We start from the raw sequence: 26529 nt of genomic DNA, 5'->3' as shown, positions 1-26529 counted from the left end.
TGTTCCCTGTGCTTTCTCCTAGTAACCTGGTGAACTTGGGCATCCTGAGGCAGTGTAACAACTGCCTCATGTACACCAAAACACCCTCTCCTCTTACCTCTCAACACTCAGACTTGCGAGAGATGCACTTATGTATCCAAATTGGAAGCCACACACTCTCCAGCCAAGACTGGAATAGCTGGTCAAGAGGAGAAGGTCAGCACTTGCACCACACCACATGGAACACATATCCCTCCAGGGTACACACCAGCACTGCCTTCACATAAAAACACAAACACACCCACCTTCGCAGAGGCTCTCAATAAAAATCTACCCAAACAGCAGAGACCTCCAAGGCAGAAATGCACTCGACCATCACAACATAACACTAATCACGAGACACATAACTCTCCTAAACAGTGTGCCACTCAACCAAAGCCCCTAAGGCAAAACAGCATGCCCCAACACACTAGTCATAGATGACTCGATAGTGAGGCACACTGATGTCCCACTCACTAGGTTGAATAATGAGAAAGTAATAGTCAGCTACCTGTCAGGTGCCAGGATCTGCCATATAATGCATGCGCTCAGGTCCCTCAACAACAGGTACAAATTTGACTCTGTCATTGTACATGTGGGTGTGAATGACCTGAGACCTACCTCCCTGGACTATATGAAAAGAGACATGGAGGAGCTCTCGGATTATGTACCCCAGGCGGGTATAACCCTAGCCCTGAGCAGCATCCTACCATCACCCAGAATGATACCACAGTACAAGCAGAAAATGATTGATTTCAACAACTGGCTAAGTTTCTGGTGTCATTCTAAGGGGATCCAGTATCTATCTATCTGGGATGACATGATTGACAGACCTCAATACTTTGCCAGAGATGGCCTGCATCTGTCACCCCTGGGCTTCTGGATACCGACCAAGGCTCATGCCACCCCTATAGTGCCTTTTTTAGGCGGTGTGCCAAAGACCAAATTACCACCATAACAGCTACAAGCAAATGCAATCTGAGGGGTCATGCTGCTCAATGCTAGAAGTCTAAATCTCAAAATGCACTCGCTCGAAGCACTCCTTAAAATGGAGAACATCAACATTTGTGCTGTAGCAGAGACCTGGTTCAAGGCAGCAGAAAGCACCCCTTCACTACCAGGCTATAACTCATTCCACATCTTTCGGCCCCAGAACTTGGACCAAAGCTCCAAAGGTGGTGGTGTTTCCATATTCATAAAGGATGCGCACACCTCCAGACTGGTAGCCCAACATAACTCATCAGAGATACTTCAGGTGCAGCTAACACTGGGTAAGACAGCGATTCAGGTTATAGTCTGCTGTAGGTCCCCAACCATGTCCCAAGACTCACACTCCATGTTCCTAGGCACCCTGGGGAATATTAGGATCCAACCTAACACTCTCATACTGGGCAACTATCCCTCCATTAACTGGGAAAACTACTCATATAGCAATACACTTACCCAACGTTTCCTGGGATTGATTAATTCCAATGCCCTGCACCAGCTCGTTCTTACCCCCACTAGAGGTAGCAACATCCTTGATCTAGTTATTACTAACATGGGTGACCGTTGCTTTACACCAATAGTCAACTCCTCCCTGGTTAGATCCAACCACAAACTAATCACCTTGGAAATCTACATCCTCCCTCCCTGCCCCCGCAAAGGTAACCACCATGAAAAACTTCTCCAAAGCTAACTTTGGGCTCCTAAAAACAGAGGTGGCTAACTTCATGGCACCCATGCAAATGGAGAATAGTTGCATGACTCCAAAAACAAATGGTTCTGCCACCAGTTCCACTTAAAAACACTTAAAACTTGAAAACTTTAATAACATATACAATGATAAGATAAAATAAAATAAACACACTGACTCATAAACCGGATAAGCACTTTCGGTATAATACCTTTTTCAAATCTGAGAAAAGCAACCAGGTTCTCTCACCACGAAACTGTGTAAAATAGCGATGTGTCCAATGCGGACTGAAGCTCACAAAAAAGTGTAGCAACAGAGCAGTAAAAACAGAAGCAACAGCTTCGCTGATTCAATATGCAATAAGCTTCAATTTGCAGTAAACCATAAAGTCATTAGATCAGGAACCATAAATTCACTTCGTTAAATAACAGAAAATCCAGTATATAAAGACCAAAACGTTTATTGTAAGCGCTTTCGCGTGGTCACCACCACGCTTCATCAGTTTTTTTGAACATTACCTTTTTCAAATCCTAAATGTTTGCCAGTGAAACTTCCTCTTAAATACCTTCATTTCATAGTGTTCACTCACTTAGATGCATTTAGTAACCATAGCAGCATACACACACGTCTAATTGTGTCATTTTGAGTGCTGAAGAGCTTTTCCTTTTAGTGCAGGTTTTAAAGGGACAAATGCATTCAGACCTGGTGACTGATCTGATTGCAAATTCACTATCCACTTCATCTCTTCAATTTCTGTTCAGTTTACTAAATCCCCACCTCTTGGTTTTCATGAAGCCTAGTTAGTGCCATGAACTTGAAAGAATGACTGTAATTTATACTAATATGCATATAAAGTGCATTGCTGGTAACTTTTTTCTTATGTCATATAAGTGCTTTAGGATACGTTCCTTGAGCATTTGATTAGTTTTCCCTATGTAGTATGCCTTGCAGTGACTGCAGGTTGCCACATAGATAATGTTCTTACTCTGACAATTTGCAAATCCTTCAAACTTATAGTTCCTTTTAGTCAGGGGATGTATAAAAGTATTTGAAATGTTTATATGAGAGCATGCCGTGCAACTTCCACATCTGAATGTACCAACTCTCCTGTTCATCTGAAAACTCCTGTCTTCAGAAATAGCTTAATTTTCTGTTTTATAACATAATAATCTTTTTAAGTTTTTCCTGTTCTTAAAAGAAAAGCTGGGTTGAGCTCCAACAATTTCCCTAATTTTGTTGTCAGATGTTAGCACTGGCCAAAATTTTCTGATGGTATTACGAGTAGCAAAATTGTCAGTACTATATGCCAACTGGCATCTCAGATTGGACTTTACCTCCTTTCGCTTGATCTTAACTATTTCACCTTGGCCCAAAAAATAGGGTCTTCCCCTCTGAGAGTGTAGTTCCAAGGTAGTTACTTCATTGGTCTGTGTCTCTTTGACTTTGTATCCTCTCTTATTAAAGTCATTGCTAAGTTTAATTTGCTCCTCCCTATAATCCTCATCCCTCGTGCAGATCTTGGACACTCGAGTTAGTTGGTTAGTCACTGTGTTGTCAAGAACATGCCAGGAATGCATGCTAGTATTGTGTAGTAAATGATTGCGCCATAAAGGTTTCCTGTACATTCTAGTATTGATGCTTCCTGTGTCATCTAACATTAACTTAACATCCAAGAATTCTATCTCCGTATTAGAAGATGTCACTTCATACTTCAAAAATGAAGTTGTGTTGGTCAAAAATTGTACAAAATGTTCCAAGGAGGTTAAATCGCCATCCCATAAGAGAAAGATATCATCCACAAATCGATTATAGAAAACTATGTTTTTATTCCATTTGTGGTTAATATCCGCTTTCCATAGCTCTTCCCATCTTGCCACGACCAGATTGGCATAACTATTTGCTCATGGAGTTCCCATCGCTACCCCCCCACCAAATCATGCACCAATGCACTGTACGAACACGTATACTAATGCATGGATCTCGCCTTACCCAATAGAGCCAAGACACTTTCCTCCAAAAAAGGAAGTCAATCTGGTGGTCCCCTGCCATAAACAAACTCTACAACAGAAGGAGGAAACACGGAATAAGCTGCAGTTCCAAGATTGAACAAAACTCCCTTAGCCTCAACAAAAAGTTGAGATCCCTTATCAAATCCCCTGAAGCTAGCTATGAAAACAGAATTGCAGCAGATAGTAAAGACAACCACAAGGCCTTCTATAGTTATGTAAAGAATCTCCACAGCAATACCCACATTTGCACTGTGCTACTGCACAATGGTACTGGCTGACAGATTCAGTCCCAACTTTACCCCCACCCCAAAGGACCAATCACAATACCAGTAGATTGCCAGGCATCCAGTATTACTGCTGCACAGGTTAAAACAGCACTGTCCAAGGCCAAGAATACAGCTTCTATGGGACCTGACAATATCCCTGGCTATGTTCTACATGAACTACAGAGTGAACTGGCACCTCACCTGTGTGCCCTGTTCAATCACAGCCTCACCTCAGGCTTTGTCCCGACCAAATGGCACACTGCTACAGTCATCCGTCTCCACAAAGGAGGAGCGACTACAGACCCTGGGAACTATCACCCCCATTAGCCCAAGTCTGATATGCAAAGCTATAGAATGCATCATCATGGACCTAATAAACAAGGATACAGGGACTCTCCAAACTCTGGATCCCACACAGTTTGGTTTTCTGAAGGGTAGATCATGCCTGCTCAACTTGTTCGACTTCTTTGAGACAGTCACCAGAGCTGTGGATGAAGGCAAGGTGGTTCATACAGCCTACCTTGATCTGGCCAAAGCCTTTGATACCATTCCCCACTCTGGAAACATAGAAAAACTCACTAAACTAGTCATCAACCCCTATATCACTAGGTAGTTTGCAAACTGGCTCACAGATAGAACCCCAGTATGAAAGTAGCTGACTCTAAGTCAGACTGCCGACCAGTCACGAGGGGAGTCCCACAGGGTTCGGTCCTGGGTCCTCTCCTGTTTGGTATCTACTTCTCTGAAGTTTAGGCCAACACGAAGGGACTCTGGCTGACAAAGTTTGCAGACAGTTACAAGTTGGGAGCCATTATTAACGCCCCAAGTGATGTTGACATCCTACAGAAAAACCTCACTGAGATCAACGACTGGTGTCAGAATCATGGCCTTAAGCTCAATGCCAAAAAATGTGTCGTCATCCCCTTTGGGAAAAACCCAGTTCCCATGAATTGCCACATCAATGGTAGTCCACTGAACACAAAAGGCGTTATAAGAGATCTGGGAACACAGGTTGACAGTAACCTCTCTTTTGACCACTACATTGCCACTGTGGTCAGAAAGTCCTTCTATGTTGCAAATCTCATTGCTAAGGGTTTTGCATCCAGGAAGAAAGAGGTCATTATCTCCCTCTACTCTTCCCTCATTAGGCCAGTCATCGAGTACAATGCCCCATTTGGCATGTACCTCACTAGACACCTGCAACAACTGGAGAGGCCACAAAAAGTACCTCACAAAGAGGATCCTAGGCCTTAAACACTTGTCCTATATTGGCAGACTCAAAGAACTCCAACTATTCTCTGTCTCATATCACCAACTTAGAGGCGATCTCTGCTTGACTTACAAAGCCATGTCTGACCCAGTTCTGTTAGAAATGCTATATCTAAAGAAATCACAATCCCTGCGCACTATACGCTCCAGAGACCTCAACCTCATTACCACAATCAACAGAACAGGCTGGAGGGACAGGTTCATAGCCCAGAGACTGCCCATGCTATGGAACAGACTTCCTGTATATGTCAAACAGAGCACCTCACTGGCTGTCTTCAAGAGAAATCTTGATGAGTGGATGGGAAATAGAAAATTCACCCTGGGGATCACTCCAGTGGCTCTACTCAACAGAGGCACTGGAAAATAAGGTTGGGTGGTATGATGCCAGGGTAATCCAGTGGGCTAGGTTTGTAAAGGCTCCAGGGCCATTAGCGTAGTACACACCTATGAACCTATGAACCCCTGGGATCCTACCTGTGTCCCTGCTGGACAGGGGAAACAGATGCTGACTTTAAGGGAACATGGGAGAAATTCTTGGCTAGGCTCATAAGGGCCCCCGGGCCAATAGCCTAGTATCGTCCTGTGAACCTAAGAACATCCATCCTTAGTTTGTTATACTACTGAACCACTAGTAAACCTCTTATTTCATATTTGATACTGTTTACATTTAAAGCATAAATTTTTAAATCATCTTTTCGTTTCTGTTTTTTATTCCCAGTTTTTTTATTTTTCTCTTCCTTATCTTAAGTCTCCCGCCAATTTATTTATTATTAGGTGTTTTGTCTTGGTCCCCTGTATCTGTATCTCCCACTTCTTTTTTTTTCTTTGCTTTATAATGGAGAACACGTGTTTCATTCTTGTATTAGAAACTCAGTATCTTGAATGATGGTTTCATTCTTGTATTAGAAACTCAGTATCATGAATGATGTTATTTCTACTTCTTCCATTTGTACTTTTTTCTCCATTATTGTCAACCCTTGCTTCAAGTTTTTCAATGACTTCTTCTGCTATAATATTATCTTCTACATTTCTTTTTGCTGTATTTTCTTCCACTTCTACAGTTTTTACTCTCCAGTATAGGACAGTCAAACCAGAAGTGTCTCACTTCTTTAAATATCCTACACAATGGTGCATAGGTTTTTCTGGTATGTCATGTCACCCTGTATTGCCTGCATTTTTTAGGACAGTCTTAGCCCAAATGATATTCATTATCACAAAAACAGCATATTTCTGGCTGAGCCCAGTATCTAACAAAACCCCTTTCCCATTTATCAACACAGTATTTGCAATATACTGAATTTTGACTTCATTAATAAGCATTGGAACTTACACTTTCCAACCCACAGTACACACATTTGTATTATCACATATTTTTTAACACCATGCACTTTACTACATATATGAATAAAGAACACTTTTAACTCATAGTCATCAATTTCGGAAGTTCAGAATTGTCTGATTAACTTACTTTTCAGTTGTAGTCCCAAATTTTGCAATAGATAATTATTTCATGATGCTACTGCATTCAGTTTGTCAGATTTACAAATAAAGTGTTCGCATACAACAAAACTTTCGAATGTTACTTCAAAGAAAATTTAAAAACTTAAATGTACAAATGCCCTCATGTCATTTTAGTAAATTGTATTGGTAAAATGATCTTTCATATCGTTTTATGACATTGTTCGTTTTACTCATTAGTCTTACCAGTGGATGCCTTCTCATTGTCGCTGAAGTGTCTGTAAACATTTGACTGTTTTTATTCACCATTTCTTTTCCTTCTTTTGTTTGCCTTGCTGCATCTACATCTGCATATGTGCACTTGTCATGACTGAACACAAAGCCCTGAGAACTGGCTCCACCAGACAGGAATACTTAATACGTTCATTATTTTGATCAGTGCTGCAGTAGGCATAGCTATGTGGGTTATATCCCACCAAAGATATAACAGCCAGCTATATTCCAAAGTTTCTTACAACTGCAAAGATATTAGCTTGTTTGTTATCTATTGACCAATGTTCAGTGGAGTTGAGAAGTCCCTAGCTGAGGGCAGCTGTTCATTCTTTTCTGAGTGAAACTTACAAAAACTCATTGCTGAGTACATTTCCATGGAGACAAGCTGTCTATTGGTGCAAGAAGTTAATCTTGAGAATTCAGAGTATTCTTTGCAGAGGAAAATGCAAAATGTAGAGGTACAATAGCAAGCACTTTAGTGAAAAAATTAAATTTGAAATTATGGGAAGTGAATAAGAGGTAATAACCTTCCTAGCAGCGTTAATACTTTAATGCAGTTAATGGAACAGTGAACAATTTAGTTTTATTTAAAGATAGCCAGTTCACTTTTTCTTAGAGCTAAAAGTTAATGTTTTCTGAAAGCATACAAGCTGTTTTTCATGTAGGGGAGGGGAAGAGAGATACAAAAATAACAGATAGCAATCAGTGTAAGTGGGAGCATAGGCTGTAGCATGCACTTTAGCATGGGTATCCGTAATTTTAGGTTAGATAATGCCTGTAGGTACAGCCATCAATTTTGGGCAATTGTTCCCTTCTGTGGGGTTAAACTCCATGTTTTGAAGATGTACATAGTTTTTGTGTTTGCTCCAATTTAATAGGGGATAGAGGTTGTTTGCATTTTGTTTTTTGTTTGAGGGTTTACATTAAAATTGATAGATGAGGAAAAAAAGACAAAAATCGTAGATTTGTGGTAGTAAGGTGCTACTGACAAGGGAGGAGGATTACAATGGCATGTATTTATATTCCACTGAAAACTGCTGTTATGGAGTTTAAGAAAAGTTTAGGAGAAATAATCAGCTTTCAGCATGAAATATTATTTATAGGTAGGGACTGGAATTTAATTTTCAATAGTGAGTATATATCAAGGGGGACCTGTAAGGGACATTATAACAAAAGAGGGTAGATTTCTGAAGAAACGTATGAAAATATTAGGCATAGAAGATGTGAATTCAGTAGTAAGAACTCAGATGGAATTTATATATTAGTCCCCAGGGTACAATAATTAGGCTAGACTAGATAGAAATTATATTTCATGGGAGCATGTGCATTTAATTGAAAGCTTCGATACATATCCTATAACTATTTCTGATCAGTCACCAATAAAAACTAAGATAAACATGCAGGGTAATGAAGCAAAAATAAGACACTGGTGCTTTTCCACCCTCCTGTTAAAAAGGAGTTTAATGAATGGGTAGTGGAAATTAGTTGAGAGTTATTATGAAGACAGAAACATCTTCAGGAGTTATAGTTCGTGACTTGGATAAAATGAAAATGGAATTTAAAAAAGCTCAATATAAAAGAGAAAGAAATATGGTTAAGAAGTAATAAAAATTACCTAGAGGGGTTGACAAGGGTTAAAGTATTGCAGAGTAATGGAAATTTTCCAGAAGAAGAGGAGGAACAAATGCAGAGTGCAAGAGAGAAAATAAGGGAATATCTGGATAATATGCATGAGTTTAGAAAGGTTGCAGTTAAGCAACTATTTTTGATAACTCCAGAGCACAAAAACTTTTAGCCCAATGACTTCAGCAACAGAACTTTGAAAGAGTTGTCATCAAACTTCCCTATAACAACAAAAATAACCAGAGATCCTGTAGAGGTTTTAGAGATATTCCAGAAATTTCATGAAAATGTGTATAAAGCAGAGAAATGTGGAAATCAAGAAATAGTACAATTGAAAATATTTATGGAAGATTTAATTATGCCAAGGTTAGAAGTAGATGATTCTCAACAATTAACCGTTAAGATAAGGGGCGATGAGATAAGTCATTGATGTATAATCAATCTTCAGGAAAGTCTGCAGGAGCAGGCAGTATTTCTTTGGAAGTTTGGAGATTAGGAGGGAAGAAAGTGATAAAGATCAGGAAGATTTTAAGAGTATTTTAAAAGGAGGGGAAGCACCAACATATTGGAAAAAAGCTGTGGTGGCTGTGTTACCTAAAGATGGCAAAGAGCCTTCAGACCTAGGTTTATATAGACCCATTTCAATTTTATATCACAATTATTAGGTGTTTATGTTTATACCAGCTAAAAGAATGGCAAAGGTGTTGCAAAAATTGATAGATATGGATTAGTGTGTTTTTTGTGGAGGTGAGACAAACATTTGACAATATTAATAGAACAGTAATGATCCAGTGGGAGGCTGTATGTTTGAAAGTACCACTGGTGTTGGTGGGTCTTGATGCAGAGAAAGTACTTGACAGAGTAAGCTGGGAATTTATGATTAGAGCATTGGAAGCATTTGCATTCCCTGGTTCAATAATAAGGGTAATTAGAAGGATATGTGAAGGATCAGAGGCAAGAATTAAAGATGGACGGTTCCTCCTCTTAGCCAAGCTGTTTTTTAACAGAGAAACAAAGCAAGGGTGTCCTTTTTCCCCTTTGTCATTTGCTTTATAATTAGAGCCACTGACAAAGAAAATAAGGGGCTCAGAAATACAAGGATATAACTGGTATGGTATTCAAGAACAATAACTTTATTTGCAGATTATATTATTTTGCGTCTGATAAGTCCAGAAAAGAACATCTCAGTGTTGTGCAATATTTTGAGGCAATTTCAAGTCTTTTTGGGATATAAAATTACAATAGCGAGGACTCACCTACTATCCACCCTACTTTATGCCTCCCCCGTGCTTACAAATCTCGCAAATCCGACCTAAACAAACTTGGTAGTTGTTATAATAGGATAGCCAAATTCGATACAACCTCTCCCATCAGAACACATCACTGTGAATGTCTAAAAAAACTCAATTGGCTAGAACTACCACTACTACTTCAACTCAATCAATTATCACTAGCCCACAAAATAATACATAACTCTGAAAACACCCCAGCCCTATAAAATCTTTTTCAACCCTATACAACCACCAGGCCCTTGAGGTCTATCACACAAAACCTCCTCAGAGTAACCAAATATAACAATGAAGCTGGTAAGTCTGTCTTCAGCCACTGTATAGCAAAAACCTGGAACTCCCTTCCTGCTCACATGACTGACAACAAATCCCCTTCACAGGTCAAGAAACTTGTTAAAATTCACTTTTTGAATAATCAGCTGTGTTCATGTATCCCCCCTGGTTAATGTCTCATTAGAACACTTCACCTAACTTAAGTAACTCTGCTAAGCCAACCAGTCATAGTACTGTACCCACTGTTAATCTGCTGCTCATCCCATCTCTCCAGGAGTTAGGGAAAGCTACCCCAGCAATGTTGAGCTATCCATAAGCAACTAAAACCAGGAGAAGACATATTGTAAATCAATTTGTTATCCTTCTCAACTAAAACTAGGTGAAGACATATAGTGAATCAATTTGTTATCCTTCTCAACTATAGCGAGCATCATCTGTTCTCTCGGAGCCTTATTCTACATCTCTCTGCTTTTACTCTGATACTAAATCTATCACAGGAATCCTAAACTTAGGAATATCTTCTAAAATTTAATATTATATTGTAGAGAACTAATGTATCTTGTCTGTTAGTTAATATGTATGTCAAAGTCTCTTCTATGGAAATTGTATGTCAAAAGTCTGTCCTTAAATCTATATTTTGTAAAATAATTGTTCTCTTGGAGCTTTTCTCCCCGGGCCTCCACTGTAAATGGACTTGTAACCCAGTTGGACTCTCCCAGTCAACAAATGTAAAATAAAATAAATAAATAAATAAAATTAATGAAGATAAAACAAATGCTATAGCCATAAATTATATACCCACACATGAATTGGTACAGCAATACCCATATTGTGGAGACATGATAAGATGATGTTGTGATGCCCGTGCACTGGCCCAGTAATGAAGGAGCCTCAGTCCTCACCACTAGCACCAGTGAGGGCCATCCACATTGGGAGGATAAAAAGTACACACACAGTAAAGTAAAATTTCCCTTAAGAGCACACAGATCACAGTCAGTCTGGAGATGGTTTCTCCCCTTCTCTCCAGATCCCCACTAAGACTCCCCACTGGTGCAGCTCTAGGGTTCAGATCTCAGCTGAGTGGTCAAACTAAAACCTCTAGCACCCTCTCTGTCCAACGAGTGCTTCGTGTCCCTGCCCAAGTAGCTGACACACATATACTTTGAGATATGATTTATATGCAAGCACACAGACACACCTGGGAAAAGCTAGCACAGGTTCACTAGCTATGCCCCCTTCTTCCCAGACTATACAGTAGTAACAACTGCCACCAACCACTACTATCAGCTACTATAAAGGCCCTTACCAAAGGGTGTCCAATTCCACGTTGCAATGTTATTATTATCCAATTGATAAGTGTGACTGAGACTTGAAGGCTATTTAGGAGTGGCCTATACAGAATCACCAAATACATCCAAGTACTCTTAGAGCTTAAATTATCTCTACACAAAACAGCCACAATTCAAAGGTTTAAATATATTTAATAATAAATAATAGAAAACACTAGACAATACTTATTAACTCAACACAATGACATTAGAGAGTTCAGAAATCACAGGAAATACTTTAAAACAACATTGTAGGATAGTCTCACATACATATAGAAAACCGCTAGACTAATCTTGCTTTTTCTGTCTATCTCTAAGAGGAATACTAAAATCTAAGATCCTACTTACACAGCAAGGCATAGTGCTGGTGAGTTGTCAGATTCAGAACAAAATGCCATCTCTTTCTCTGAGAGATAGTCCTCAAATTGACAATACAAATTATGTCTGAGTCATTTCAGATTACATCATTCTTGACACTTCTGCTTAAGTTTCCCAGGTTCACAGAACTCACAATTTTAACATTTCTTTGTGATCTGCACCCACCAGGAAGCCACAGCAATAAAAGACACTTTACATGTGAAGCCTATTAATTATCTATGTCTTAAGACAATAGAAAGAAGCTGCTAGCCCAGACATCTTGTCTCCTAGCTTCAGATAAACTGGCTTTATAACACACTGTAAAATTCTTTATCAGCTTATTTTCTTAGTTTGTCAGTTAACTCTGTATGTCCCGGTTTTCTGCCATGAAAACATACATTACACAGGCATAGAGTTTACACACATTTCTGCTTTCTTCCAGCGAGGTGCACTGTGGTTACCTTTTTGAAGCTCAGCACATAACAGTTTTCTTACATTTGTAAAACAAGCCCGTGGATCATATTAATATTTAAAATGACCTAGAATTATTTATAAAATTCTGTCTAGCTAGGCTGGCATCCTTCACATTTTATCACATAAGTATTTAGGAGTATGGATTAAAATAGTTTATGGCAGCTAAGGATATATGGGAAGAGACTAAACACAAGATAATACAAAAATTGAGAAACTGGAAACTCTTATTTATGGATATGGATGGTAAGATGCAAGCAGTGAAAATACTTTTAGTCCTTTTAGTCTTCTATAAGGTTCAGGCATACTTTTATCAACCCGAGGAGAAGTTGTGGACAATAATTAATAAAGAATTGATGGAATTTATCTGGGAGGGAAAGAGAGCAAGGGTTAAGTGGGATAAGTTGATCCTTCCAATAAAACAAGGTGGTTTAGGTTTACCTGATTTGAAAGGATATTTTAGAGGTACACAGTTAAGGCACATATACATATAAGCAAAAGGTTATAATTCAAAGTAGAAAGGGATGATGAAGCAAGGGGAAAGTTGAAGGAACAGAGTGGGAGTGTGATGTTTGGATGCAATTGCTTAAGGAGAATAATAACAACCATGCATAATATTATATTCATAAAGTAGCAGGAAGTCTTCCAAGGAGAGCGGAAATTTTGCCAATAGGAATGACTGCAAGTAGGGGTACAGAAAATAGGCAAGGAGGGATGAAATTTATCAGAGAAACCTGGCAAGGGAACCAAAATATAGGGATCAAATAAGTAATAAAGTGGGAGGTCAAGAAGACATTTGGATTGCAGACTTTCTTCCCTACCAGGGCTTGTTCTCAGAGTACAGGCAAAGAGAAATGAATAGGGAAAGTTTAAATGAAAGACCTGCTTTGGTAGAGTTTTTAATTGAATCTAGAACAGAAGTAGCTGTTAAAAAGGGATAATATGTAGGGTATATAAAATATAACCTGTACAACAGAAAAACTAAATTATTTAAAGCAGACTTTCCTGCCAAGAAGCTACAGACAAGACATCCCTCATACTTTCACAATTAGTCAGAATAAACTTTAACATATAAGCTTGACAATTCAAAATTCTGAAAATTAAAGTTACAGAAGCATACACTTGTTTCATGTACTTATTGGTAATCTTTCCATCCTTGTCAGATATATAATTAAAATATTTTGGATAGATCCTAGATATTTTTTGAAAGTAAAACATTTTAATGATTCAACATTCAGTGTTACCTTCTTCTTTGTCTTTTACAGTCTGTCTTCTGATCCCACCAATCCCTTAGACTCCTACTTATGAATAACCCCCAATGCAACATTCAAATATGTTAAATCCACTGGGAAAATGCAGACTAAAAACACTGGGTATAACTTTCAGAACCATATCTTTCTTAATGTAAATGGCATGTACACCAAAAACTGTACTCTTCACCATTTTGTAAAAAAAAACATAATCATTTTACAAATACAGTTGTTTTTCAGCAAGTGTACTTATTTTCCATGGATGTTAAAGAAAAGACAAAATAGCTTTTATTTTATAAGTTTCAAATGTCACCCATATATGCATCAGTTGTCTCATCAATCCCATTGTTCCAGAAACAAAAATGTATGTGTGCTGGTATAGGTTTTACCCATCCAATGTGTAATTCCATGCATCTAGCCAATTTATCCTGAACAAAGACTGCATGTTCCTACCCATCTTTTTTTGTGGTACTCCAGGAATACATATATTTTTATATCCTGTATTATCTTCAAAATCCTCCTCTTTTAACTCCATTACAAAATAGACATATAGTCTTTTAAACCTCATTTTTATGTATTAACTCAGAGACCTGCGAATGTGAATTTATGGCATCCATAAACTTAGACTCTCATTCCTTAAGTTCTGCTATATAACTTGAAAGTTGCTCACTTATTTTCCTGATTTCACTTTTAATTACTTCCATCAGTTTGACCCAAGGCACCATAATCTCTGTACTTACTTATGAAATCTCCATCTGAGCATTCACAATCTCTGTTAGTAGATCTTCATCTCCCTTATTGTCCTTTTTCATTGTCACCAGTTGATGCATTGATTCCCCATCTTCTTCTGCTTTTTCAAAGGTTTAGGGATGAAATTTACTGTATCCCTTTCTTTTAGCTAAATAATAAATACTTCTTTTCTGTTCACATCTGGACCATCACTAAAACTCCATCAACAAGACAGTCTTCATTACCCCAATAAAAAACCTTATAGGTCCCATCCTTCAAGCAGGTTTTGCCTGAATATTTACTGCCTAAGGCTTTGCAGTATGATTTCTCTAATTAAAAGTAATAATTGCTAAGAATCCTGGTTTTACTGAGCAATTAGTTTACATTCTCTCATTTTCCCAGAAACCTAGCAGCAGGAAAACTTACAAGGAAAATGGACACTGCTTTGTTTGGGCTGTTTCTAAGGGGTTAGAATGCTTTTCTGCTGAAGTCCTGGCCATGTTAAATTGTTTAGCTGGTATTTTCAATTCTGGTTTAAAGTTTTCTTCTATTGAACTCCACTTGACTACAGTCTATAATTTTTATGAGAACCTGGATGGTCCTTTCTTGGCTTCCTTGAAAGTTTCTGAAGCTTTCTTAAAGATCATTTTCCCTCTCATGGTTTCTATTTTATGACCCAGTGCCACTTTGAGATTTTTACTTTGTGTTTGACAAACTGAAGCAGATCCAGTTAGTGCTACCTACATTGGTAGATCTAAAGTTTGTGTCTTGAAGGACTCTTCTCTTAGTTGCAGTTACTTTTGCCAAAAAGATCTGTAAGCTACATGCTCTATCTTCAGAGTTAATGAACGTAATCTTAGTCAAGCCATTCACCTGCCCATCTTTTTGCATCTTTATTCTAACCTTAGTGATTTCCTCTTGCCCTGTCAAGATGTCCACAGACAACTAAAATATTACTTGAGCAGGACTAATTCTGTTCAGAAACACACCAATTTGCCTGCATCCTGTAATTCCAAATTCTTAGGTGGCTTTCTTTGTGCAATTTTTGCTATAAATCCCATGACAAGTAGTTACCTGTTGATCCTAAATATATATTCAACCAGGGTACAGTAAACTGTCAGTTAACTGGCATCCATGGGGATTGGTAAATGCCAGATAACTGTAGTTTCTGGTTGGTTGAGCGGTACTGTTAAAAACAGGCCTGACTAATACTGTACCTAAACTATTTGTTTGGTTTGACTTGTTCTCAGGTTGGGTAGAGAGGGAATTTATTCCTATCTTCCTTTTTAAAACTCTAAAACTCTGAAAATGTAAGGTATGTTTATGCAGGGGGGGGGGGGGACAGAAAGTGCAACACATGAAAATTGTACTGTATTTCTTCGATATCTTTTTGCCCGTTGTTTAAGAGTGCTGGTTGCTTGAATTCCAGTTAACTGAGAGTTTACTGTATTCAGTATTTTTTCAGCTTATTTTAGGAGTGCTTCAGTGGATGATTTTGCCGCTACTACTTGGTTATTCTTGAATACTTTTACAAGACATGATAAATTAGATGTAGTTTCCATATCTAGATCTGCAGTTGGACTGTTGTGATCAGAGGTATTCTGGGTTAGGACCTCTCATCCTGAACATCTTGGAAGTCTGTCCTATAAGTGGTGAAAGATGGATCCACGCCTATTAGATATGAAAATTATGTACTCGTCATAACAGTAGATCTGTGTGAGTAAGTGTGTCCTCAGTTCTGAATGACCCCAATTTCCTTTGCTTTGGCTGAAATGGTCTCATTTCCTTTGACTCAGAGTTAATGCTATGGGGCAGCTACCTCATGTATAGAGAGGAGAAATGGTGTAGTATATTATTAGAAGGGAGTGGCATATATCAGCCTTGTAAAAATTGGAGTCCAGAGTGGTTCTAATGCCTGTGGTTTAAGTCCTAGTGGGCGCAGTGGATGGATCAGCTCGTGCAGATATACAGTTATGGCAAATAACTAATTTTCATATCTTTGAGTGTATTTCAGCAACCACCTATGTTTTCTTTCTCTGCATTTCCATCCTGGGCATCCCAGTTATTTGTGTTCTCATAGGCTGCTTTAAGTTCTTGCCTCTTTCTCTGTATTTAGTCCTTCATTCTCCCTCTTCAGAGTTTCTTTTTCCATAATGCACTACAGTAAGAAATTAAAGAAAGTTGGGCCACCCTCATTTTAGCATTGATGGGCAGATGACCAGAGAAACAAACTGATTAAGGGAGACCAGTTACTCATATAACTTACTGCTGGATATCAGTTATTGGAGAACTATCTGGTGGATGCATGTTCTAATTGTTGTACCTTCTAAGTAAAATACCACCAGTCCTTTGTTACATGTTTTTTTCAGTGTCCTATGCAGCTGTCATGTTTTTGCCATAGATAAGTAACTTATTGCATTCATCTTTAATACCGTCTGTTTTCTGATGGTGTTCTGTAATGTAGAGCAACTGAAATGCTGAAATGTGATTTTTTTGTTCCTTCGGTGTGTGTGTGGCATTTACAGAGCTGTGACTTAAAACCGGTCTACTTCATATAAATTAAATCCCACTTACTGACTTTCGTAACATTGAGCCGAGAACACTGAAAGTCCACAACACCAACTGCTCGGAACACTGACATTTAACTAAAGGTCAGTAACGCGTTGTCCAGTCCGACAAACAAACTGAAACCGAAGTAAAGAAAACACACTCACGTGGGGGGGCTTTACCCGCAACACCCACACACCCCATCCTAACTAAATATACTAACTCCGAGATCACACTGCCGTGGAGGTCAGGGGCAAAGGTCAACATGCTGGCCAAGCAGTTACTTACCTTTAGTTATATGTCGGTATTCCAAGTGGTCAGTGTTGTGGACTTTTGGTGTTCTTCGCTCAATGTTATGAAAGTCGGGTAAATGGGATTTCATTTATACGAAGGGAACCCTCAGTTTTATTAAGGAGCAGAACCTGAATGGCAGTGATAGGTGATATGTCCCTTTGGTTGGACTGCTGGGAATGGATTTCTGCCTTTAAGGATATTTAACAAAATTTTGACTTCTGCCACTAAACATACAGTTACACGATTTAATAGAAATGCTATTCAAACCCAAAAGGGATCTATACTTGCACAATAAAAGTTAAGTACTCAAGGAAAAATTGTTTCTACTGTACCTTCACTATGTTTTCACTTGCTGCCGGGTATATGCCATTGTGTGTTTTTTATTCAGTGGAGTCATTACATTATTGGCTCATTGTCTGTTATGATGTAGGTTACCAAGCCTACTTTATCCCTGCATATTAGGTTTATGCATACTGCTTTGCTTATTATTCACTGCCTTGCTAAAAAAATAATAAGGTTCTATGAGTGGAGGTGGTGTTGCAATCCATATGCCATGAGCTCATTATGTGTCTTGAACTTGCCTCAGTGTCCACAGTTTTTATGGGTTTTGATTCCCATAGGGTATTGATATATATATATATATCTATATCTATATATATATATATATATATATATCTATGGATCTAGGAATATTGAACGAAAGTTCAATAGTCCGAATCCACAATAACCAAACGCACTTTAAAGAAAGCGCTTTCACCGAAAAAGCACTTTTGTTAAAGTCCGTTCGAGAAAAAAAAGCAAAAAACAATAAAGCTTCTTTTATGCATGGGGGGCAAGCCCGCCTGCACCTCTCCATGTGGGGGGCTATGCCCCCCACCCCCCCTACTTTTATGTTCTCACTCCAAGTTCGCACTACAGTGGAGAAAAGGGAATTCTCCCTTAACCGCACCGTAGTGCAACCAGCACAACCAGCATACATAACCAAAAGTGCTTGAAGGTGATTTCTGCTTCGGTAGAAAGTGCCGTCGGGGATCTGTACGGATCCTACATTATATATATATATATATATATATATATATATATATATATATAAGGTTAATTAGTTATCATCATTTATATTACTTGGTTGAGATATGAGTTAGTGTTACATACTTCAGAGTATTTTATACCATTTAGCACTGTGACAGGTAATTAAGTAGACCAGTGAGTTGGCAATTGAAATTGAGCTAATGCTTCACCAACAGCTGTACCCAATACAATGTGTACTATTTTACTGGTACAGTAAGAAGCTCAGTCTGTGATTTACCCTTAGAAGTATTTTAGAAATAGAAACTTTTACCTTGAATCAGGTTTTTTTCTTCCCCTTCTAGCAGACGATGAAACGAATGCTGCTTCTGGTTCCATTCCTGTAACCACTGATAACACAGAGGTTTGCAGGGATTATAAGACCTCTTTCATTACTGTTTTTACTACCGACAGTTATAAATTAAAGAACGTTTTAGATAAGAATTGGTCTGTTCTAAGCCAAGACAAAAGTATAAATCTTCACATAGGCATCAACCCCACAATGGTCTTTAAAAAGGGTAGGAATCCGAAAAGTATCTTTGAAACTAAGAACCATTACTCTAAAATGGAAGGATGGTTACATGAGTAAATGTGGAATGTGTAACATTTGTAAATTCATTAGAGAAGGCAGTTTCTTCCACATCAACAACACAGAGATTAGGATTCATCAAAGATACAATTGTTGTTCGGAAAGAGTTATATATTGTACTATTTGCACCTGTGGTTGCTGTTATTATATTGGAAAAACTGACCATAAATTAAAAAAACGTATATACGAACACCTATATGACATTAGATTAAAAAAGAAACATATCCTAGAAAATGAAGGGCATGATTTTAAATTTGTAGTTATCGACAGCATTGACACAGATGTCCGAGATGGAGCTTGGTCACTCTTGTTGGAGAAGTGGTAATTGTACTGGCAGTTGCGTCTGGATGCAGGCAACTGGCCAGGTTTAAATGAAAACATTTCAATTAGTTCCTTGCTTAAATTAAGAGCTATTGAAAGATAATATGTTTTATACAGAAAATATTTTATATATATTTTTTACATGGTTCATTTTAAATATACCATATTTATAATTAAGTATTTTACATATTAACCATATTCTTTTATTTAATATATGTAATGTATTGCTCGATCACTTTGTCTTTAAGGGGGTGTGTCATTATTTGTTTAATGGCTATGACGTTTTTAGTCTGTGTTATAAAAGTGGATTGAATGTCTTATTCATTTATCTGATGAAGTTCTTATTATACAGGATGAAATCCCTTATGTCTATTTTTTTGTGTCTAGTCAATAAATATTGTGTTCTCTACTTTGGGCTCGGACTCAATATTGTATGAGAATTCAAGGAGAGAGGGTCACTTCCAGCTTCTTCGTTGGGCCACTATTTTCATTTTTTGGAAGTTTAGTTTGTTTAGTGTTACATTGTTATAAGTTCTACTGCTTTACAAATCTCCACATCTGTAAAACCAGAAGGGCCATAAAAATCATTATGCAGATTGCCAGGCTTGAGTATGAACTTCCTATATCACTTTAAACTCATCTGAGAACTCCTAAAACCTCCAAGACACAATAAATATCTTTAGCCATCGTTTCAGAACTAAGGAAAACACTGTACTTCATTGTGCAAAAACAAACTGTTTGCCAAGTATTGCCAGCACCATTTTACTGTTTAGCTCTCTAACGGGCTTCCTGTTGAAATGTTGGCACTTATAATGCCAAGTGCTGATACACCAAAAAAAGGACCAAATATTCAAGAGAAAAGTGAATATCAAACATCACTGTTCTCTTTTAAACTTGATTTTTGCAGGAGCACCCCTCCAAACTTATATATACCACCTCTCCGATGATAATATCTTGGAAAATGGGGAGGGAATATTCTAAGAAATTGCCATCTCAGACTGGTATATGCAAGTCTGTTTTTTCAGTCATTCAATATCTGTATTTCAGGACTTGATGAATCAGGCCCTGACATTTCAAATGGTTACCCCCAATCTACTGATTGCTCCTCTTGAAGTACTGCCTACTATTGCATCAAAACGAAAAAAATACAAATACCACCTCCATATTCATTTTTACTAGCCAGGATCCCCCTCTCCCTTGTCAGATCTCCCTTTAGCCTGACTGAGAAAAAGCCTTCACAAATAATAGTGGAGCCACCAGTAACCATTTACCTCTAATATCAGAACATGATCAGGCTATGCTGAGTCCCAAATACAGCTACTTAATCACTTACAAGACCTTTATAAATGCAAATACTTCCAAGACAGTGGATAAAAAGATACAAAGTACAGCTCAGTGAGCAAGTTGCTGTGCCATGCTAAGATGTAAACAACCTCTTTTGTATTATTTTTCACTACTTCTTTAATTTAATTACTCGGTATGTGGTCAGCTTTGCATTTTTTTCTTTTACCCACACTTTGTCTAAATACCGTATATACACTTTGTATATAGTCTTTTGCCAAATAGCCTGGGTCATGGCTGAAAAGTAATTTTAGACTAGTCTAGTTACTCTGCTAACAACAACTAACAAATAAATAGACCACAAAGCCGCTCGTCGTGCTGTAGCTAGACTGCGGGATGCTTCCTGTGCTACTTTACCTCTGTATCCTTGAGTAGCACTTAACACCATTGTGAAACTTCATTCTAGTCAGTACAGATATTGAATATATTACTGGAAAGCTCAGAAAATGCCCTACAGTCTGCTGTATCCAAACAGAATGGATTAGCAGTAACTGTGTCTCAGAAACATTTATACTGCCCTGTGCAAAGTAGAAGAGTGCATCAAAGTAAGGCACAAGTAGTGTAGTTTGTTTCTTGTACCTGACTATATAAAAACAGCAACAACTAGAATATAACAGGTCCAGAAGAAGCATCCAAGCAGTGCATTGATTGTCACTTAAGTGAACTAATGCAGAGGGTTACTTATTGGTGCCTGAGTCCCACTATAATCCATTTACTGGGAGCATTGCTTTTTGTATTCTTAGGTGGCAGTGTTGCAGTAGAAGTGATCTTGGTTTCCTCCACTAAACATGGGACCTTGGAACTTAGTCTGTGGATACATATTATTACAAGATTGATTTGTTCTGGCCAAGGCTGCAGTGAGGAACCTGACGCCCTTTCAAGTAATGACACATGATTTCTGTGGTAATGTTTGTGAGCAATATCAATGCTTATTTACATATCTATTTACATGATTCGTTGGTGACAATAACTATCCATGTGCTGTAAGAACAAAACCCACAGTACCGAACTGTACTGTGCACATATCTTAAGTCTGTCTCATACAAAATATTAGTTAACTCAGCATTATTCATTAACCAGTTACTTAGCTTTTTCAACACCTTTATTAAAATGTACACGCTTTTAATAGCAACATGGATACACATAAAGTAATATAAACGAAAACAGACCATTATAAACATGTTTCATTTTCGTGCATTATGCATGTTTTCTTTTTTGTCAGTTGGCATTCAGTCCAACATTACATAAATTGCTCAAGTCCTGCCTGCCATTAAATTGCATTCCTCCTCCTCCTGAATATTATTCTGGCTGTATTGTTCCCAGTAATTCCATTTTATCCAGTTACTGTGTTGAGCATGCCATTGTGTATTTGACTCGTTGGTGGATACTGGCTGATTTATGAGTATATCTGTAGGAGTCTTCTGTACAGTATGATAATAATTAAGTGGCTGCTGATCCCTTAGACTCTAGTCAAAAATAACAAATTTAAATTCTTGGTGTTTTGAAGAATTTGTATTTATTTGCTGTGCACATAAACACTTGATTCTGTACTTTGGGTCTTGACTGAAGTGCCTTCTGTTTGACATCTGCATGTTCCCCTGTGTCTATGAAGGTTTTTACTGGGTGATTTAGTTTCCTCCACAATCTAAAAGATATGTCATAGGTGAACTTGAAAGCCTTCAAATTTTGTGTGTGTGTGTGTGTGTGTGTGTGTGTGTGTGTGTGTGTGTGTGTGTGTGTGTGTGTGTGTGTGTGTGTGACAGTGTGTCTGTGCACTCACAAGAGTGGGTGTGTGCACACGTACTCAAGCATTGTTGTGTTGTGACTGACATCCTGTCAGTTTTTTTGGTTTTGCTAATCTGTATCTACTGAGTATCACAGTAGGTGCTATTTCTCTCACAGCCCTGCACTAGATTAGGCACATAATTGGAGAATGAATGCATTTTAGTACAAGTGCATTTTAAACTTACTTTGAGAGGATGGCTAATATTTAAGCCACCATTTCTAGTGGATCTGCATTTTTAGCACCTTTTTTGATAGCATGTGTTATACCACTATACTTGCCATCAAATTCAAATTAAGATACATTAGTAACCTTTCTTTCAAAGATAAGCAAACATCACTAAAGTTACATTCCCAAAGTAAATGTAATAAACATGTAGGTATTTTACATTCAACTTAAAAAAAATAATTTGTATTACTGTTTGTTATGCTAGATTTTATTTAATCTTCTTTGATGCCTTAGAAGTTATTGGTTTTGCATTTGACTTTGTAGGTAGAGATCCCAGTATCCAGTTGGGTATAATGAATGACAAACTGAAATATCAATGGTGATTGACTTTTAGTCCGAGTCACAATTTAGCAGTCACATAATGCTTTCATTTTGTTTGCATTCCCAGGCTGAAGTGGCCTGTAGCATGGCTAGAAGCATTAACTTATCTGTATTCTAAATGGCATGAGTTAAAACAATATTGATTGAGTCAGATCATTGTTCTCATATTTCTTTTATTTCCTAGCAATCCCACTCACCTGCAACCCTTAATCCTGTGACACCAGCATCTGAACGAACAGTAGCTTGGGTTACTAACATGCCTCATCTATCAGCTGATATTGAGAGCTCCCACATTGACAGAGAAGAGTTTAAATTAAAGGAGTACTCCAAGTCAATGGATGAAAGTCGACTGGACAGGGTGAGTTAAACTGCATGTTTCTTATATTTTAACTTTGGCCTGCTGTAGAATAATGCACATAATGTTCTTCGTATGTGAGATGGAAAAGAAGAGAATGTGCTATGTGAATTTTAATAAATGCAACATTAGGATTTTGAGCAGATTTCAGAATACCCACATATCTGTTATTTTTTTCAATGGTGTTCTGTTTCTTCAGTATGTAATAGGGCTTTTTATCTAGACATCTGATTTTCCCTTTCGGGCACTTGTCTGCTCTGCTGCTTTTATTGGAGGCATAACTTGACGAGCTGTTTGCAGCTCTCACCATCCCAAAATTCTCTATTTTTTTCCTTTTATCTTTGTCAGAAGCACTGCTTCTGAAAATGTTAGATTATCTTCTTGGACTTTGTCATGTTTGTCTTATTTTAATGTCTGTGATTCCTCCTGTATTGCATTCCATCTTCTCTGTGAATTGCAGTTGAAGAGGATCTTGATTCACCTCCTTGACTAACAACGTCAGTGTCGGGCTACAGACTTTTCCTTGTTTTTTGTGTTCTTAATGTTGCTTCAGCTTCTTGTTGTAAATTTTTTTTAAACACTTTTATTAATTTCACATATTACACGGTGTCATGGGTAGACATGCTTATAAAAGAGAAAATAAGACATTATAAAGATTTTTTCATGCATTATTCATATATAGTTTCTTTGTTAATAATTATTATTCAGTGTAGCATTACATAGTTGCCCAAGTCCTGCCTTCTCTGAAATTTCACTCCTCCTCCTAAACATAATTTTGCATGCATTCTTCCCTCAGGTTCTATTTATTTTATTTAGTTTGCTCTTTTCCTTTTCTAAAGATCCCACCTCCAGTTCTTTTATAACAACAGTCATTACTTTTTTGGCAGGAAGCAGTATTAAACATAGTTGAGTCTCACTATGCCTAAGCAATTCAGTTTCTACATTCCAGCTCAAAAGAATAATTTCTTTTACTCCCCCAATATTACTGACAGAATACCTTGTAGAGAATTTTTGAAGTCTACCAGCTCAATGTATTACTAAAAAATATGTTCTCAAGTACCCCCTCTCGTTCCCTTCACACCTCCAACAATTGCAGTCTACTAGAGTTGCCACCTTTTCAAATGCCCAAAGTGGGACATTTTTTGTAGAAATGTGACATTTTGCCGACAAAATATACCCATGGCCAGTGCAAAGTACAGAACTTCACTTGTTTGCACAAATAAATGCTCATTCTTATAGCATTTGAGTTGCTTATGATGTTTCATATAGCATTTAGGTGTTTCAGATAAAAAATAACTGTTTTATGCAACTATTAAAGACATCTTGGGAAATATTTTTGTCCTAAAATCTCAGGACATTTGCCATTTTGTAGGGGTTTTTTTGTAGGACACAACTACCCAAAGAGGACTGTCCCTCGCAAAGCAGGACAGGTGGTAACCCTACAGTCTACCTGTGGAAAAATTCCCTGAAGTCTGCCTTGGGCTTCTTGTAATTTTTTTTTTTTTTGCAGTTTCTATTATAATAGTACTTCTGTCTCTGCTGATTTTTTCCTCCACCAACCTTTTTAGTTGAAACTGATTTTGAGGCATTAGTAGCACAATGGAAGTAAGTAGTTTTTGTTTGCTTTTCAAAAATTCCAATTAAACAACCTGCAATGAAGTACTCCTGTATTCCAAAACTGATTGACAGTTTTTTCTTACTAGTTTTTTGCTTTATGCAGAGTTCTCTTCTCTTGTTCATCAGACTCCAGACAGTGGGGAATGAACTTTAGATTCCCACTCGTACAAATCTCCCGAATTCCTGTAATTTGCAGGTATGAGAACATTCGGTATCCCATCATGAAAACAAACTTTAATTCAGTAATCACACTGCAGTTGTGCCTATCAGTCTGCTTATTTCAGGGAATTTGTAGAGCAATGATCTACACATATATGATACATGGCTTCTTTAAAGTGTAACATATCCTTGCTCACTTTTCTCCATAGGTGACCTGGTGGTGGGTTTGCTAACATTCACTAGATTTTTATGTTGTGCATTGTGTATGGCACATTTGTGTACTTCTTGTTCTGTTTGTATTAGCATTCCTGACCATTACATTGTATATCCTTCTGTCTTTCTTCTTTGCATCTTACTGTTCCTGGTGGGATTTGTGTATCTTCTGAAACATTTGTTTTCTCAGTTGAATGGGAGCTGCTTGGATAGCAGCAAAGTTAAGCCTTGAATGCAGTGTATTTCTGCCTTAAAAGTATATCAAGGGTGAATTTATTTCCTAAATAATAATTTTTGCTTAGGCAATCCTTTAACTGTAATATCTTTCAGTAACTACATCTCTTAAGTCATCATTAGTGCATCTGAAGTTCTACTTTTGCCTTTGTGATAAGTAACTGCAAAGCTATCCAAAGAATGTTTAGTTCTTTTTCAATCAGTTCTTAATGATTCTGGGGTAAATGTGTTCTACTCAACATGTAGCTCATTGGCTTGTTTGTATATCACTTTCAGATTCATCTGTAGAATCAGTAAATCCTATCGGGTTTTGGAAATGCTTTTACATAGACTTTCTAAGTATACTTTTCAAAGTATACTTTGCAAAGATTTTTTGGCCTGTTTCCGCATCACAGACATATTCATGGACTTTTCACTCTCGTACACAAATGGTAACAGTGTATTTCTCTATGTTTATTTATAAATCCTAAATCCTGTTGAGCCCATACACAGGTAGTTTGTTCTTGTGCAGAATAACAAACTGACATGTAATTTAACTGACTTATTCACATCATTATATTTTTATGTTGGAGCACCTGTAACTAGTTGTTGAACAATCAGAAGTCTTTTCCTGTTCATAGCTCTAGTCTAAAAGCTAAATCGTAAGCTAACAATTTTCTTAAAAACATAGTTATTTCAGACATAATAGACACTGACTTTGCAAGATATTGTGACATTCTAGAAACCTCTTTGATGTGTGTTTTGTCTCCTAGCCTTGGCATTTTCACAACTGCTCAGATTTTTTTTTTTTTCTAGATCAGGCTTCAGACCCAATGATGTTAGGTATGGCCCACATATTTCAGGCATGTTACTTTAATTTTTCATTTTTCCTATTTAGCTTGAAGTGATATTGTTTTAATCTGTTCAGCAGCAATATCACTCTTCTGTATGCTCTTACTTGTATCTAGCTCCCACAATAGTAGGTCATTAGTTATGTTGAGTGCAGCTTCCAAGCCTTCAGTTGCTTGGACTATCACTTTCTGGAAAATCTTGGTGTTACTGAAATGCTAAGTGGTAATCTAAGGAATCTGTACCTTCTCAATGGCATTTTTAATGTACACAGTCTGGAGCTTGTTTCATGTAATTTTATCTGCCAGTAATCTTAGTTTACATCTAGCACTGAAAAAACATAGCA

General features: G+C 37.7%; 1 protein-coding gene across 2 annotated transcripts in view; it reads left to right on the top strand.

Moving 5' to 3' along the window:
- Positions 1-26529, top strand: part of SYNGAP1 (synaptic Ras GTPase activating protein 1) — a 2730366-nt gene that overhangs the window by 2037428 nt on the left and 666409 nt on the right. For both annotated transcript variants that reach the window (XM_044083521.1, XM_044083520.1), the window contains one exon: positions 22962-23135. In XM_044083521.1, coding sequence (XP_043939456.1) covers positions 22962-23135 — 174 coding nt within the window. The remainder of the gene's footprint in view (positions 1-22961; positions 23136-26529) is intronic.

Source organism: Protopterus annectens, chromosome 9.part0 (genome assembly GCF_019279795.1).
Source record: "Protopterus annectens isolate FY-2018-M chromosome 9.part0, PAN1.0, whole genome shotgun sequence".
Classification (NCBI taxonomy): domain Eukaryota; kingdom Metazoa; phylum Chordata; order Ceratodontiformes; family Protopteridae; genus Protopterus; species Protopterus annectens.
Note: the sequence above shows the minus strand (reverse complement) of the source record. Positions and strands in the feature narration are given on the sequence as shown.